Genomic DNA, 14,049 nt, shown 5'->3' with positions numbered 1-14,049 from the left:
GAACGCACTCCGTGTCTCTATACGAGATAGCAAGAGATCTGCTAATTTGGACTTCACAGAGGAACATCTCCCTCCTGACAAGATTTGTTCAGGGTACGAGAAACGTCAGGGCGGACAGACTGAGCAGGAGAAAGCCAGGTCCTTCACACAGAATGGACCCCCTTCATTCAGAGGTGTGTCAGAGTCTTTGGGATCTTTGGGGCACTCCTCACGTAGATCTGTTCGCCACATTCCTTTCCAAAAGGCTGGAAGTCTTTTGTTCAGTGGTGGAAGACCCAAAAAGAGCTCTCGTGGTCGACGCCTTCCTGCTAGACTGGTCTCATGTGGACGTGTACGCTTTCCCCCCCCCTTTCAAAATCCTGGGACAAGTGTTGAGAAAGTTTGTAGCGTCCAACGGGACAAGGATGACCCTGATAGCCCCGTTTGGCCAGCACAAGATTGGTTTGCAGAGGTGCTGGAGTGGACAGTAGACTTCCCAAGATCCCTTCCAAAAAGGATGGATCTTCTCAGACAGCCACACTTCGAGAGGTTTCATCAAAACCTCCCGCTCTCGCGCTGACTGCCTTTCGACTATCGAAAGACTTGTCAGAGCGAGGGGTTTTTCTCGCGAAGCTGCAAGCGCTATCGCTAGAGCCCGCAGAGCTTCCACTAGACGATGTCTATCAGTCGAAGTGGGAGTATTCAGAAGGTGTGTAATAAGTCTAAGAAGTTGTCCTCCTCCAGTACCTCTATACCGAAATCGCTGATTTCCTTTTGTTCTTGAGAGAGGTCTCTCACTTATCTGTATCGACGATCAAAGGATACAGGAGCATGCTTTCGGCAGTCTTCAGAAACAGAGGGCCTAGAGATTGCTGATAATAAAGATCTGCACGACTTGATTTAGATCGTTTGAAACGACAAAATCTAAGGAACTAACTCCTCCCAGCTGGAACCTGGATGTAGTTCTCAAGTTCCTTTCGTCTGACAGATTTGAGCCTCCCATTTAGCTTGTTCAGGGATATAACAAGGAAAATGCGTTGTTTCTTCCTATCTTTGGCGACAGCCAAAAGAGTTGGGGAACTTCATGCCCTGGAAGATGAAGTCGGCTTAACAGAGACTCGGCCTTCTGCTCGTTTAGAACTCTTTTTTTCTAGGGAAAAATGAAAACCCATCGAATCCCTGGCCCAAGAGATTCGAGATTAAAGGCTTATCGAGTCTAGTAGGGAGAGAAACAGAAAGGTCTCTTTGCCCGGTAAGAGCCTTGAAGTTCTACTTACAAAGAAAGAAACAAATGGAGGCTCTAGACAAAAGTCTTTGGTGTTCGATTAAGGGACCCCACAAGAATCATGTCTAAGAACGCATTAGCTTTCTTCATTAGGAGCGTCATTACAGATGCTCACAAGTTCTGTCCTGACGACTCTTTTCCGCTTTTAAGAGTAAAAGCTCATGAAGTTAGAGCAGTGGCGACGTCTCTCTCTTTTCAGAAGAATATGTCGCTAAAGAAAATCATTGATACGACATATTGGAGGTGCAATTCGGTATTTGCATCTCACATCTTAAAGACGTTCGCAGTGACCTACGAGAAATGTTTTTCTCTGGGGCCTTTGTATCGGCGGATACGATACTGGGTAGGGAGCAAACACCAATCCTTAACTTTTGTACTACCTTCTACTAGATATGTTCTAGATTTCTGCTGACAAAGAGGGCTCGGTGCTTTGCACTGGCGGCCAGTCACTGTTGTTCAGTAAGGAACTCTTGTGATATCTTTTAGAGGAGTATTAAAATTTTTTTTGTGAGAATTTTTGTATGAATGCGTTTTCGTTTCGAGTTATGGGTTGTTTGTAATGAGTTCGGGGATAACTCAGAACAATTCTATATACTAACATGGTGGTTAGGATCAGGTGGTCGGGATTGGTTATGCTCCTTCATAAGGTGTGTTGTCATAGAAGTGGTCCAGTACCCATTGACAAAGTCCTTTCAGGCTCTGCCGAGTAAGCGGTTCATATACCCATCGACAGACCCACAAGAACTCTAGCCATAGATCTAATATCTTGCTAAAGTCTTGAGGTGATGCAGACTACCGGGCTACAGCCACGAAGTCTACCACCTATCAGGTAGGAACCAAGGTTTTTCTTTTATACCTACAACATATGTTGTTTACCTGTCTATTCCATATTAGCTGTCTCTTACCCTCCACCAAAGGGTGCCAATCAGCTAAGTATATATCTGACAGGTAAGTTCATTGTATGAAAATGATATTGTTATAATACAAAGTTTCATACATACTTACCTGGCAGATATATACGGTTAATGGCCCACCCAGCCTCCCCGCAGGAGACAGGTGGAAGAGAGAAAATATGATAGAAAACGGGAATGGTTCCTAGTCCTGCCGCCCAGGGCAGGCAGGTAGATCACCTGACCTACCGGTAGCGAGTGGCGCGAAATTTGAATTTCTGTCGGGGACGACGGAGTCTTAGCTAAGTATATATCTGCCAGGTAAGTATGTATGAAACTTTGTATTATAACAATATCATTTTATCCTGGCCTGTAAGGGTTAAGGATTGTTGTAACATTCCTTTGGCCTCTAGCTGGAACCCTTTTCATTCCTTTTACTGTATCTCCTTTCATGTTCTCTTTCTTCCATCTTACTTTCCACCCTTTCCTAGTATTTTTTTTGAGTGCAACTATAAGGCGTTTTCTACTGTTATGCCTTTAAAAAACTTTTTACTCTCGATTTTTTCTGAAGTCTGCAAAGATCTGGAGAATTATGTGAGCTGTGTACAGTACCAGACAGAAAGTTGGGCATTGAATTGCAGAAGACCTGGGTATATATAACATTCACAGGGGTGCCTCTGCTCTTTAGTCTTTGAGTTGAAGATTTGTTTCCTGCGGTTTTGGAGACCACAAATGTGGGGTAATTGTACATAAATGTTTTTTTTTTTTTTTTTTAAATAGCCAGTTTTTTACTCTAAAAATGATTTTCAGTTGAAGCTTATTTTTGTAGAAAATTCTGACCATAGTTTTTGTTTCAGGGTAGATACAATACGACCCCCACTCAATATCTGTGAGGGAAATGTAAAAGCACTGCTGATGAGAGGGGACTTCTCATCTGATTCAAGGTTTTTTGTGGCTGTTGGAGTTTTGGCCTTCTTGTATATTATTGCTGCACTGGTACTCTATTGCCTTTTCTACACAATGTATGAAAACAATCCTTTAGCTCCTCTTGCCGTAAGTATATCTGATAGTAATTGTTGTAATTATGTATCAACTTACTTCCTAGTAGCTCTTTCAGAATTGTCAACATGTTTAGTTTTTCCTACACAATATACAAACCCTCAGTCCTCATATTAGAAATTGCTTACTTTGAAGGTGAACACGACCGTTAAAACTCTTGAACAAGGTGGTTAGGCAGTAACTACCATCCAGTAGATGGGGAGACCCGCCTGCCCTGATGTAAATATTCCACTTTACTTTTGGCCATCATGAGATGCAGACATGTTTTCGTGAGCTCTTGCCTGACTGTCGTTAAACTCCAACATGTTTAGTTTATAATACTCATTACCTATTTGCTATGTTGGTCATCATTACAATAGAGTGTGTATTAATATTTGTTTGTATTAATATTGTTTTAAAGTTAGATGCTCAAATTGTATTTATCTTGAGTGTTTTCTGTAAGCGTTACTCAGATAACCATATTTGTCATCTGATGAGATGCAGAAAGAAAAATAAAAAAATGAAGTTCGTAACCAGTGTGTAGGGGTAAAGTCAGCTGATGTTAGGAGTAAAAAATAATTAATTTAATAAAACTAGGGAGACGAGGCAGTCTACAAACATAAAGATAGATATATATATATATATATATATATATATATATATATATATATATATATATATATATATATATATATATATATATATATAAGCGAATACCACGGGAAATGATAGTCAGGAATCCAAGCGCTTTCGTCTTTATTCAGACATCGTCAAGGAGCTACTAAAGTACAATTGGAGAGGATAGCCTCAGGTACAAACAAGATCAGGAATACCAGATGGTTAATTATCAAAAGGGTAAAAATTAAAAGGGATAATCCAGGATTATCGGATATCACACGGTCACAAACTTAAACAGATTCTGACCCTAACCGAAATTACAAAGTATCTTTACAGTCCAAAACATGTAAAAACTGAATATATTAATTTTGTTGCTTATATTTATCTACAACTTTTTTCATTATGAAAGCATCAAGTTTAAATAAACCAAGACTTAAATTTAGAACATTTCTATTATTTGACTTGATAAAACAAGATTCAATGATATTCCTTTTAACTGTGTCATTACATGGGACTAAGGAATATCATTGAATCTTGTTTTATCAAGTCAAATAATAGAAATGTTCTAAATTTAAGTCTTGGTTTATTTAAACTTGATGCTTTCATAATGAAAAAGTTGTAGATAAATATAAGCAACAAAATTAATATATTCAGTTTTTACATGTTTTGGACTGTAAGATACTTTGTAATTTCAGTTAGGGTCAGAATCTGTTTAAGTTTGTGACCGTGTGATATCCGATAATCCTGGATTATCCCTTTTAATTTTTACCCTTTTGATAATTAACCATCTGGTATTCCTGATCTTGTTTGTACCTGAGGCTATCCTCTCCAATTGTACTTTAGTAGCTCCTTGACGATGTCTGAATAAAGACGAAAGCGCTTGGATTCCTGACTATCATTTCCCGTGGTATTCGCTTATTTATGAAGTCACGTGCATCTACTGTGATTTTTTAAGCATATATATATATATATATATATATATATATATATCTATATATATATATATATATATATATATATATATTATATATATATATATATGTGTGTGTGTGTGTATATATAATGTATGTATACATATATGTATACTAATAATAAAGTGGAAAGCCACCCAGCCTCCACATCTTAGTGGATGGTAATGAATTCTGGCGAGAATGTAAACATTCCAGTGCCACCTGATGGGAAACTGGTGATTACAGAGACAGTCCTGGTAGGTTTTATGCCAATCACACCTCATGTATACAATAATTGAAAATCTGCTACTAATACTTGTGTACTTACGATAGGCATCTTGCACTAGTAGGTAAGGAATAAGTCACTTGATTGTGAGGAGTTTACAGTAGCAAGAGGCATAGGTTCAAAATTCCTAAGTAGTAACTTGGCATAGATTAGTTGCTTTTTTGAGTAAAGAATGATTAAATGAAATCTACAGTATATTTATGACTTGGACCATGTTGCGGCTAGATAATAAGAATTTCTTATTTTACCTCTTCCCCAAGGACTTTGCTGGTCATGTTTTCTTCACAATTATGTGGTTAGCTGGAAGTAGTGCCTGGGCCAACAGCCTGACAGCTTTGCGACAAGCAACACAAGTTGAAGTCATCATGAAAGAGAATCCAGATATATGTTTACCAGCATACCCATGTGGTGTATTATCAGAACCCAACTATACCAAGTTGGTCATCTCCATTGTAAGTATGAGGAGACTGCCTACAGTGAGCCTTATCAGCTCATTATAGTAGAGGTTTTTTAGTTTATGTTCAGACCTGACTCTATTGCTTACTTCACTTAACATTTTATCCAGATGTCACATGCTCTGAGAGACTGCTACTTTTATTGTTTAGTGGATAAAAGATTGTCAAGTTGAAGGACATTTGAAGACTGAAGATTTGAACCATAATTATATATATTGATGGCTTCATATAAGACTAAGTTGATAATTATGTGATTAATGAGTTCATATAAGACTTAATTTGATGTTATAAGGAGTCAGTGTTTGATATTTTCTTTTCAGATTTTGGGCTTCCTAAATTTGTTCCTATGGGGAAGTAACCTGTGGTTCTTGTACAAAGAAACTCAGTTCTTCAAGGCCAAGACTATGAATACAGATAATGCTGCACCCAATTCTGTGCCTGTGCCGTAATGTGTTCAAAAAGCCTCTTGGGCAGTTTTGGATTTCACTCAGAGAATCAGTGAAGGATCTGCATATCACCATCATTGTTTATGTTCTAAAGAGTAGTTTGGTTCTCATCCATCTGCAGTATACATCAGCTAGGCTTGTAAGATGGTAAGGATGTTTTATGCATGACATACTCTGTATGGCTAATGCTGTAAAGAAGATACAAGTATTTTACTGACTGCAATTTCATTGAAAGTGTATGATTTATTTAATTTTGTTTTCCATATTTGGTAATGCAGTAAACCGTTAGTAACATGAGTATAAATTTGGGAATTACAGTATATTTATATTTGTAGTTTGAAGATATTTTTTTGTCAATCATTGGGAAAAACACACTTAGCTTTAATGCTGTCCAATCCAGGGCATCTTGTTGAATTTTAAAAAATAAGATCATTTTTGTATGGCTTGGGTTTGTGGATCATAGATCTTAAAATATTTTCAGATATGAAGTTTAGGGAGGTTTACTTAATTACGGACCACTTGGTCAGGAATTAAGTAAAACTCTTTGAGCACATCAATGACGCAGGATAGATAGAATCTCCTGACCCTGTGTGTGGCCAGTTGCCCAATATATATTAAAAGAGGTTAGGCTACTTTTAGGATGGTAAGTTGATGTTCCAAAAAGTTCCAAGAATTATAGAAATTTACTTTCCAGTTGGTTGTGGTGTAGTATTGCAGTTCTGCCATTATTATTGATTATTTTATTATGGCAACTCAAGCATTTGTGACTTGATTATTAGAGTAATATTGAATGAGAATATAAGGGAAGTAAGATTATTAGAGTAATATTGAATGAGAATATAAGGGAAGTAACAGTTTTCAAGTTTGGAATGTATTGATTAATTTTGGATTTTTATCATTGGTGATATTAATAGTACATGGCCTTCAACCTAAACTTTTATTGGCTGGTGGTTCACCTTTGTAAAAATGTCAAAGTTTTTTCTTTTGCTCATGCTGCGTAATATCTGTAAGGTTAGGAACAGCTGATGTAGGAAACAGTACTGAATCTTGAAGACCCCTGCAGTGGGATTAAACTTCAGTATAGTCAGTCATATGAGATGAGAATGGATTGGTATTGATTATGAGATAATTTTTAGTTGTTTGTCCAGTCCTTGTTTTCATTGTGCTGTGTGAAGTTGTTTATTTGATACTTTATGATTATGAGTTCTATCTTCACAATGTTCTTATTAATTAAGAATGTTTTAAATGGAAGGATTAAGTTATTAAACCCTCACAACTTGACAGAGTAGTAGTCAGGCGTTTATTTTTCATAATTTGCAGTCATAGGAACAAGTCTAATAAGCTTGTTAAGCAAGCTTAAATATAATACCTGTAGAATGTCCATATGGGAGGAAGGATATCCTAGAGAATAAATAGTGAAACATGAGTGGAAGTGAACTACAATTAATGAAATAAGGTCTATACAGTAACACCTCAGGAACATAAAGGCCTCAAAACTTAATGTTTTAAAGTCTTATTACAACTATTCTGAAATTAAAGAGCATCACGTTTCCTCACACTGCCAGGAAGATTGTCCCACTGATTAACTGCTCTTTCAAGGGGCAAAACGTCTTAGCACTTAGCAGTGTGTGTGGGGCTACTGACACCCCTGTTGAGATCAGATGCTCTTGAAATATGGCAGATAGTTTGTTAGTGTTCTGTCACTAGTATCGGTTGTTAAGAAAAACCTCTTGAGGCAATTTTGTGTATGATTAAAGATGCAGGATGCTGCAGATATCCAAACATGAGAGAAATATTCCAATTTGGGTAATAACCAAAGCTTTTAATGCCATTGACATGAATATTATCTTCTCTTTGAGCTTAGGAAGGCATACAAACAATGCATGGTGATTCCTATATGAAGATGGGTAAATTTTTGAAGTATATTGCAGCCCTACTATTGTGAGTAGTAGGGGAGCTAATGATGATAAAGCAGTCAAAGTGGTAATACTATAACGTTCAAATGTAGCCATTCTATCTGTCATTATTTAAAAGCCTTCTGACCATCCATCTTCATTATTTGGAAGACTACATAATTATGAATCTGATGGCACCAATTTAAACAGGTTATGACTGGATTGTGGAGTCAAATAAAAAACAGCTTCATATTGAAGTAATTTTATATTGTCTCCTAACAGGTCACACAGATTTGACTTGTTTGATGAACAGCCAACAAGACCCACTTCATGTATATAGAGAATGCAAGGCAATGCCTTAATTCAGCCATTAAACGTACTTTAATAAGTTAGGACTTATTGTCAGTCTTCAACACTCAGTTTATCCACTAGTGAAATTTTGAATTAATTTGTTCAATAAGATCTAATATACTCTACTTGTTAAGAATAAACCTTTTGGACCAGCCCTATGATAATTAAGATTACTAACTCATTGGTCTGGATAGTTATTTTATGAATAAAATATAAATTTTATTTTTAAAAGCAAACCATTTGGGCCAGGTTATGAGAGCTGACCACCCCCATTGCCTCTGGTTTTGGCAGTCAAAATTTAAAATTAATGAAAAATTAGATTTTTGCTATATTTTGTCTAAAAAGATTTTTCATGTGATGCTGTTAGCTTGAAAAAGGTTTATCTGATTAGTAATCTTAGTAGTAGTAGTAGTAATATTTCATTAGATGAAACCTATTCACATGGAACAAACAAGGAGGGTCATTAACTTGAAATTCAAGCTTAATAAGTATGTGGGTTTCAGCCTCCAACTGCAGACCCCACACTGCATCAGTAACTGATCATGTAAAGGCATGTCCAGACGAGCACGCCTGATCAGCTGGCACGCATGTCATCGGGCTCATATACCGGGCAAACCAGCGAAATGGCTGTGCCTGTACGACACTGCCAGACTTACGTTATCATAGTGACTCCATAAAATAAAAAGACTTTTCATGGATCTTTTTAACTTGAGCAAAACTTGGCATTTAGTAAACAAGCAAATAAAGAACAGCCAATGGATTAGGTAACAGGATCTTACATAAATAAACAAATTAACCTAAGAAAATGCATTATCAATATTAATATATAAATACAATATATATATATTGATACATATACCGACAGTCCCCGGTTAATGACGATCCAGTTTTATGGCGCTAAATTGCCATAACGGGCCAAGTTTTGGTTATCTGCGCCATAAGGTGCCAATAATAGTGTTACGGTGCCATAACATACCTAACAGAGGCGCCATTAACCTGTTATCAGCCCCATTGACCAAAACTTGGCGCCATAAATCTGTGTGTTTTGGTTAATGGCGGTTTTCACTTAGCACCTGCTGAGCTGAGAATGGAACCACCACCTTCAGTAACCTGGGCTGCCTCTACAAATATCTAGTATATAGTATTGTACATGTATAACTGAATCACAAAAATTTGGAATGTGATGAATATATATAAATAAAGGCAAAAGCCATGAAGGAAAGTGAAACAATGGGGTACCCTTGCAACAGTACACCATTGTTTCACCTTCCTTTGTGGCTTTTGCCCTCATTTGGTACCTTCATTATACAGACGCCAAATATCTTGAACTGTTCTTATAGTTCCCAGAGTAAAATAGAAGTTGCGACTGATTAACAAGCATTTATTTGATAGACCTTCCAAGACTATTTTTACCAAGGCAAGCTATGAAGACGTAACAAAAATATTCCTGTTTAATTCGGCTTTGGGTCAGCCTTGTATTTTCTTCAAGGCTGGCTGTTAAAATGTTTACTGTTATTATGAAATAGAAAAAGAAGCTGTTCCTTTGGCAATTTTGCTTCATACTAATTCCAGTCTCTCTCGTTTTAGTTATTGTTGCTTTATATCTATTCGAATTCCTCTCTCTCTCTCTCTGTTGCCAAAAATGTCGGTGTTGCTTCCAATCAAGCCTCTGCTGTTATGCTATGTTGCATGTTTGCATCTTGTTTTTGGATGTATGGCTCCACCTTTGATAGAAGTGTGTGGAATTAGTGGCCATGACGGAATGTGCTTACGCTCATTCTCATATAGTTTCAATGATCATGCTCATAGCCACATTGTAGTTAGTTACTATTGTTGTATGGCTCCTGTAAACATCTCTCCTATTTAGCCAATCTTTGCACCACACACTCGTCTGTATTTTTATACGTATGCAAATTATTATGCAGCACAACGGTTTCTATTTCTGAGTAGTACTAGCCACCATGTTATTCATATAACACTCAACAAGGTACTGGCATCATCGGGTACGCCCACCCATTCATCAACTCTGCCATGTGGACAACACTTATGGGAGAATTTGCCCACCTACCGCGCTTCACGACGATCACGCCCACTCATCTGGACAGGGCTTTACAGAGTCATTCTGGTGATAGAAGTTAATTCTCAACATGGTTTGGAAGTCATGTAAAGCCGTTGGTCCCGTTGCTGAATAACCACTGGTTCCATACAATGTAAAAACACCATACAGACAAACAAACTTTACAGAGCCAGCCCCCCCTCAACTTGGGACCACCTTGACATGGTGAGGGCTCTTGAACCTCTGGAATTTTTTTTTTTTTTTTTTTTTTTTTTTTTTTTTTTTTTCTCTCTCTCTCTCTCTCTCCTAGGATTGGACCTTAAAGTCCCATATGACATTATATATTTTGGATTAATGTTTGTGCATTTTTCCACTTTTGTCAAAATTTTCCAAATCTAATTAATAAGAAAACATTCATGGCTTGATGTGAAGTTAAATCTAAAGCTAAATAGTGAGACCTGTGGTATTCTATCATCTACCTGGCAATGTTCAGACCTGTTTTTTTAGGGGGAACTACTCTGGAGCCGGACCACGGATTCCAGAGGGGCCTGGTTCTAGGAATAGAACTCTTGGCATTCTGTCCAGTTTGCCCATAATGTGATTAGGATGAGGTCAATTATATTACCATACTACTCTGTCCTAGCAAGCAGGTTTTGCTTACACTTGGACCATACAAAATCAAGTTATGCCATTCCCCTTTTGGGGTAGGGTAGGGATGAGGACATTTGGGAGTCATTTCTCATGTGTGCCATTGGGAAAAGATTTAACTTCACAAAAACCCAATGATATCTTTTCAAGATAGATATTTCTTTTTTTTAAATATTTTTATGATTAGTGAGCTTGACAATTTGAGTACCCTCAGGCCCCATGATGGAAAAATTCTGGCACCGTTGATGACTATTGGCACGTCACTCCCAAATCTCCTTGGTACAGCTTCAAACAACGAAAACTTTGTAATAAGTGACATAGGTTCCAGGTTTCCTCAGCTGCTTTCCATTAGGCATTAGTTTGTGCTTTGGTAATGTCTGTTGATGTATAAAAACACACAATTTTGAATTACAACCCATTAGCACATTTGAGTACTTACAGAACAAATGTATCTTTAGATTAGTATAATTCCAGATATACAATTGCAGGTATATAATTGGTTTTATTTAAGATTTAAGGTAGAAAGAGCAATTAAAATTACCCTTTAGGTCATCCTGGGAATCATAGTCCCAACCACCTTTCAACCTTAACTTGTGCCAAGCCAATATGGCAAGAAATAACAATCAAATTACTATTGTCTATATTTATAAAAAGAATTTAAGTAAGGAGTTATTTTTCATGTAATTTCAGAGAAAATTTCTAGAGATTTGATAGATAAAAAGCACTACACTTGGGTCTAGTTTTCACGCTGCTGCAGTAGCCAAAAATAACATACTTTACAAGCTGGAAATGTCCTTTGGCACAAAATCAGAATTGTTTGACGCATTTTCTGACAGTAAGCGGCAGGACTTTACAGTTTCAGTAAAGCATAAGTAGTTGTATACCATATTCAACAGAGTTGGATACTGGGACTTCACTGCTTTTCTGAAATATGTGGTGCTTTTTTTATACAGCATTTCCTTTTCCAAATATAATCTGGCTTCATTAGGAGAGATTTGTCACTTCATTTGACAGGCTTTAATACATTGGAATTCAATATGCCATCATTATACTTACAGTGTGCCAAGAATGTTAGTTGTGACTTGCCCAACTGATAACACGCTAGTGGTAGTTAATGAATTGCTGGGCAATCTGTATGATTAGCTAGCGACGCCTTTCTAAAAACTTTGTTTTTAAAGAGGTGATTTGCAATACACCAAGATATTAGGATGCATTTGACATTGCCAGATTATGTAGAAATATAGCTATATTTACAGTGCTAAATGTGTCTTTTGGATTTTGTGATAACTGTAGTTAATCACCTTATTTAGTTACCTTAGGATTCTCAAAACATTTATGCTATAGTTACAGTTGGGACAAGACACAGTTTAGTCTGTATCATGACCTCCCCTTTCCTTTATGGATGGTGCCTTGTTATTGTTTGCAAGTTTACAATTTTTTTTCTGCAGAGCTCTTTAGTTTGTCTATTTCTGTAAATAGTTTGTGCTGACATTGTGTTTTTATCCATGGACTGTTTAGTGAACAAGAACCCTTGTTGGCACATGTCTAATCTAACACCCTTTTTACATACTGACTTGTCTCATGCATATTTTTTTATTTTTCAACATCGAACAAACTTTATGCAATCTTAAAGTGAACCGGTAATAAGAGAATTCTAAGATACTGCCAATGTAATGATAAAATTATGTGTAAGTGAACTGGAAATCTAAGTTACTGCCAATAGTTTAATGATAAAATTATTTAGTATTTCAATAAGGGAACAAATAGGTGTTGTAATTCTCTTTCTGTGCAAGGAATAGTCCTTTTTTTCATTATCTGTGTTAAAACATCATAAATGTTATGTTCCAAATGTGTTGAAGGTTGCCATAAGACATTTCCATATTTTGCGATTTTTTTCCCATGTTGTATTATGCAGATATAGTCAAGGTAGTCTTTTCTACATTCTACCCTTAATATGCAACTGTTTTATTTGGTAACGTAATCTCATTTCAGTCAGTTGATTTTCCAGAAAAGATTATGATCATGCTGAAACTGTTTGGAGTGAAATTTCCTAAGATGGAAACTTGCTTTCAATACTAGAAACACATAACACTGTTACTAGATTCTTTTATACTGTTAATCAGCTGCACACTAGTGCAGTAACATTTAATGTGAGGAGATATTATGACTCCAGACTTGGAATTTTCTTGCAACTGTCTTCTGATATTGTGTCAGCTGCTTGGAAGAAGAAAATTTGTCAATTACCAGAAAGTCTTGCCTGTTAAAATCATTTTATCCTTCTTGACTCTCGAGATGTGTAGTGATTAGGCAAAATTGGTATTCCAGTTTTATGATGTAACTTTCCCCCTGGCAAAAACTGCTTCTTCCCCTTGCTGGTGATTTATTTGTTTATTTGTGAAGTATTTCTGATTTTGTCATGAAAAGTTTAGTACATTTTTAATATATGGTTATGTGCATTCCAGAAATTTATCATTGTTTGTCAGTGTTAAAGGAAATTCTTGGATATCCTGCAGCAGGAGTCAGTGTGTAACTTGTCTGTAGATTTTAATGAAGTTCAGATGAAGTTTTCATCTTAGTTATATTCTATTGTGATGAAAGGAATTCTATCTATGAATTGATGGTCTTTGTAGTTTGAGTGAAGATACAGTACTTTGTAGTTTGTAACTGCTAGGAATTACTTATTGGTCTGCTTAATATTAATTGCTGAATGTCGATGTTGTAGATAATTTTGTTACATGGGAATTACTATTACCAAGAGAGTTTATAGAGTAGTACTACCGTGTACCGTGCTGTAGAAAACTAGATTAGGAATTTATATTGTGTTAACATTTGGAAATTGTTTTACGGAAAATCTCTCTCTCTCTCTCTCTCTCTCTCTCTCTCTCTCTCTCTCTCTCTCTCTCTCTCTCTCTCTCTCTCTCTCTCTCTCTCTCTCTAAGTGATAAGTTAGTTATTTTTCAACTTAGAGTATTTGAGTGTGGGAAGTATTTTGTCTTCAGAGCATGCTCATTTTTTTCTTTTTTCAGAACTTAAAATATATATGTCATTATTGCATACTACAACTAAACATTCAGGCTACTTATGATGAGGTTGACCTAGCCTTTGGGGAGTCTTTTGAGGGATTTGCTTGAAACTGATAGTCTGATTAAGCT

General features: G+C 36.6%; 1 protein-coding gene across 1 annotated transcript; it reads left to right on the top strand.

Moving 5' to 3' along the window:
* Positions 1 to 3,011: 3,011 nt before the first annotated feature.
* Positions 3,012 to 13,823, top strand: LOC135206684 (synaptophysin-like; the record flags this gene model as incomplete). Its single annotated transcript, XM_064238085.1, is given in 3 exon segments — positions 3,012 to 3,207; positions 5,307 to 5,498; positions 5,822 to 13,823. Coding segments are annotated over 3 exon segments (517 nt in total), but the record flags the coding sequence as incomplete, so codon positions are not given.
* Positions 13,824 to 14,049: the final 226 nt, after the last annotated feature.

The sequence above is a fragment of the Macrobrachium nipponense genome, chromosome 31, assembly GCF_015104395.2.
Source record: "Macrobrachium nipponense isolate FS-2020 chromosome 31, ASM1510439v2, whole genome shotgun sequence".
In the NCBI taxonomy this organism is placed as follows: Eukaryota; Metazoa; Arthropoda; class Malacostraca; order Decapoda; family Palaemonidae; genus Macrobrachium; species Macrobrachium nipponense.
The sequence above is the reverse complement of the archived record's forward strand: the minus strand, read 5'-3'. Positions and strand labels throughout refer to the sequence as shown.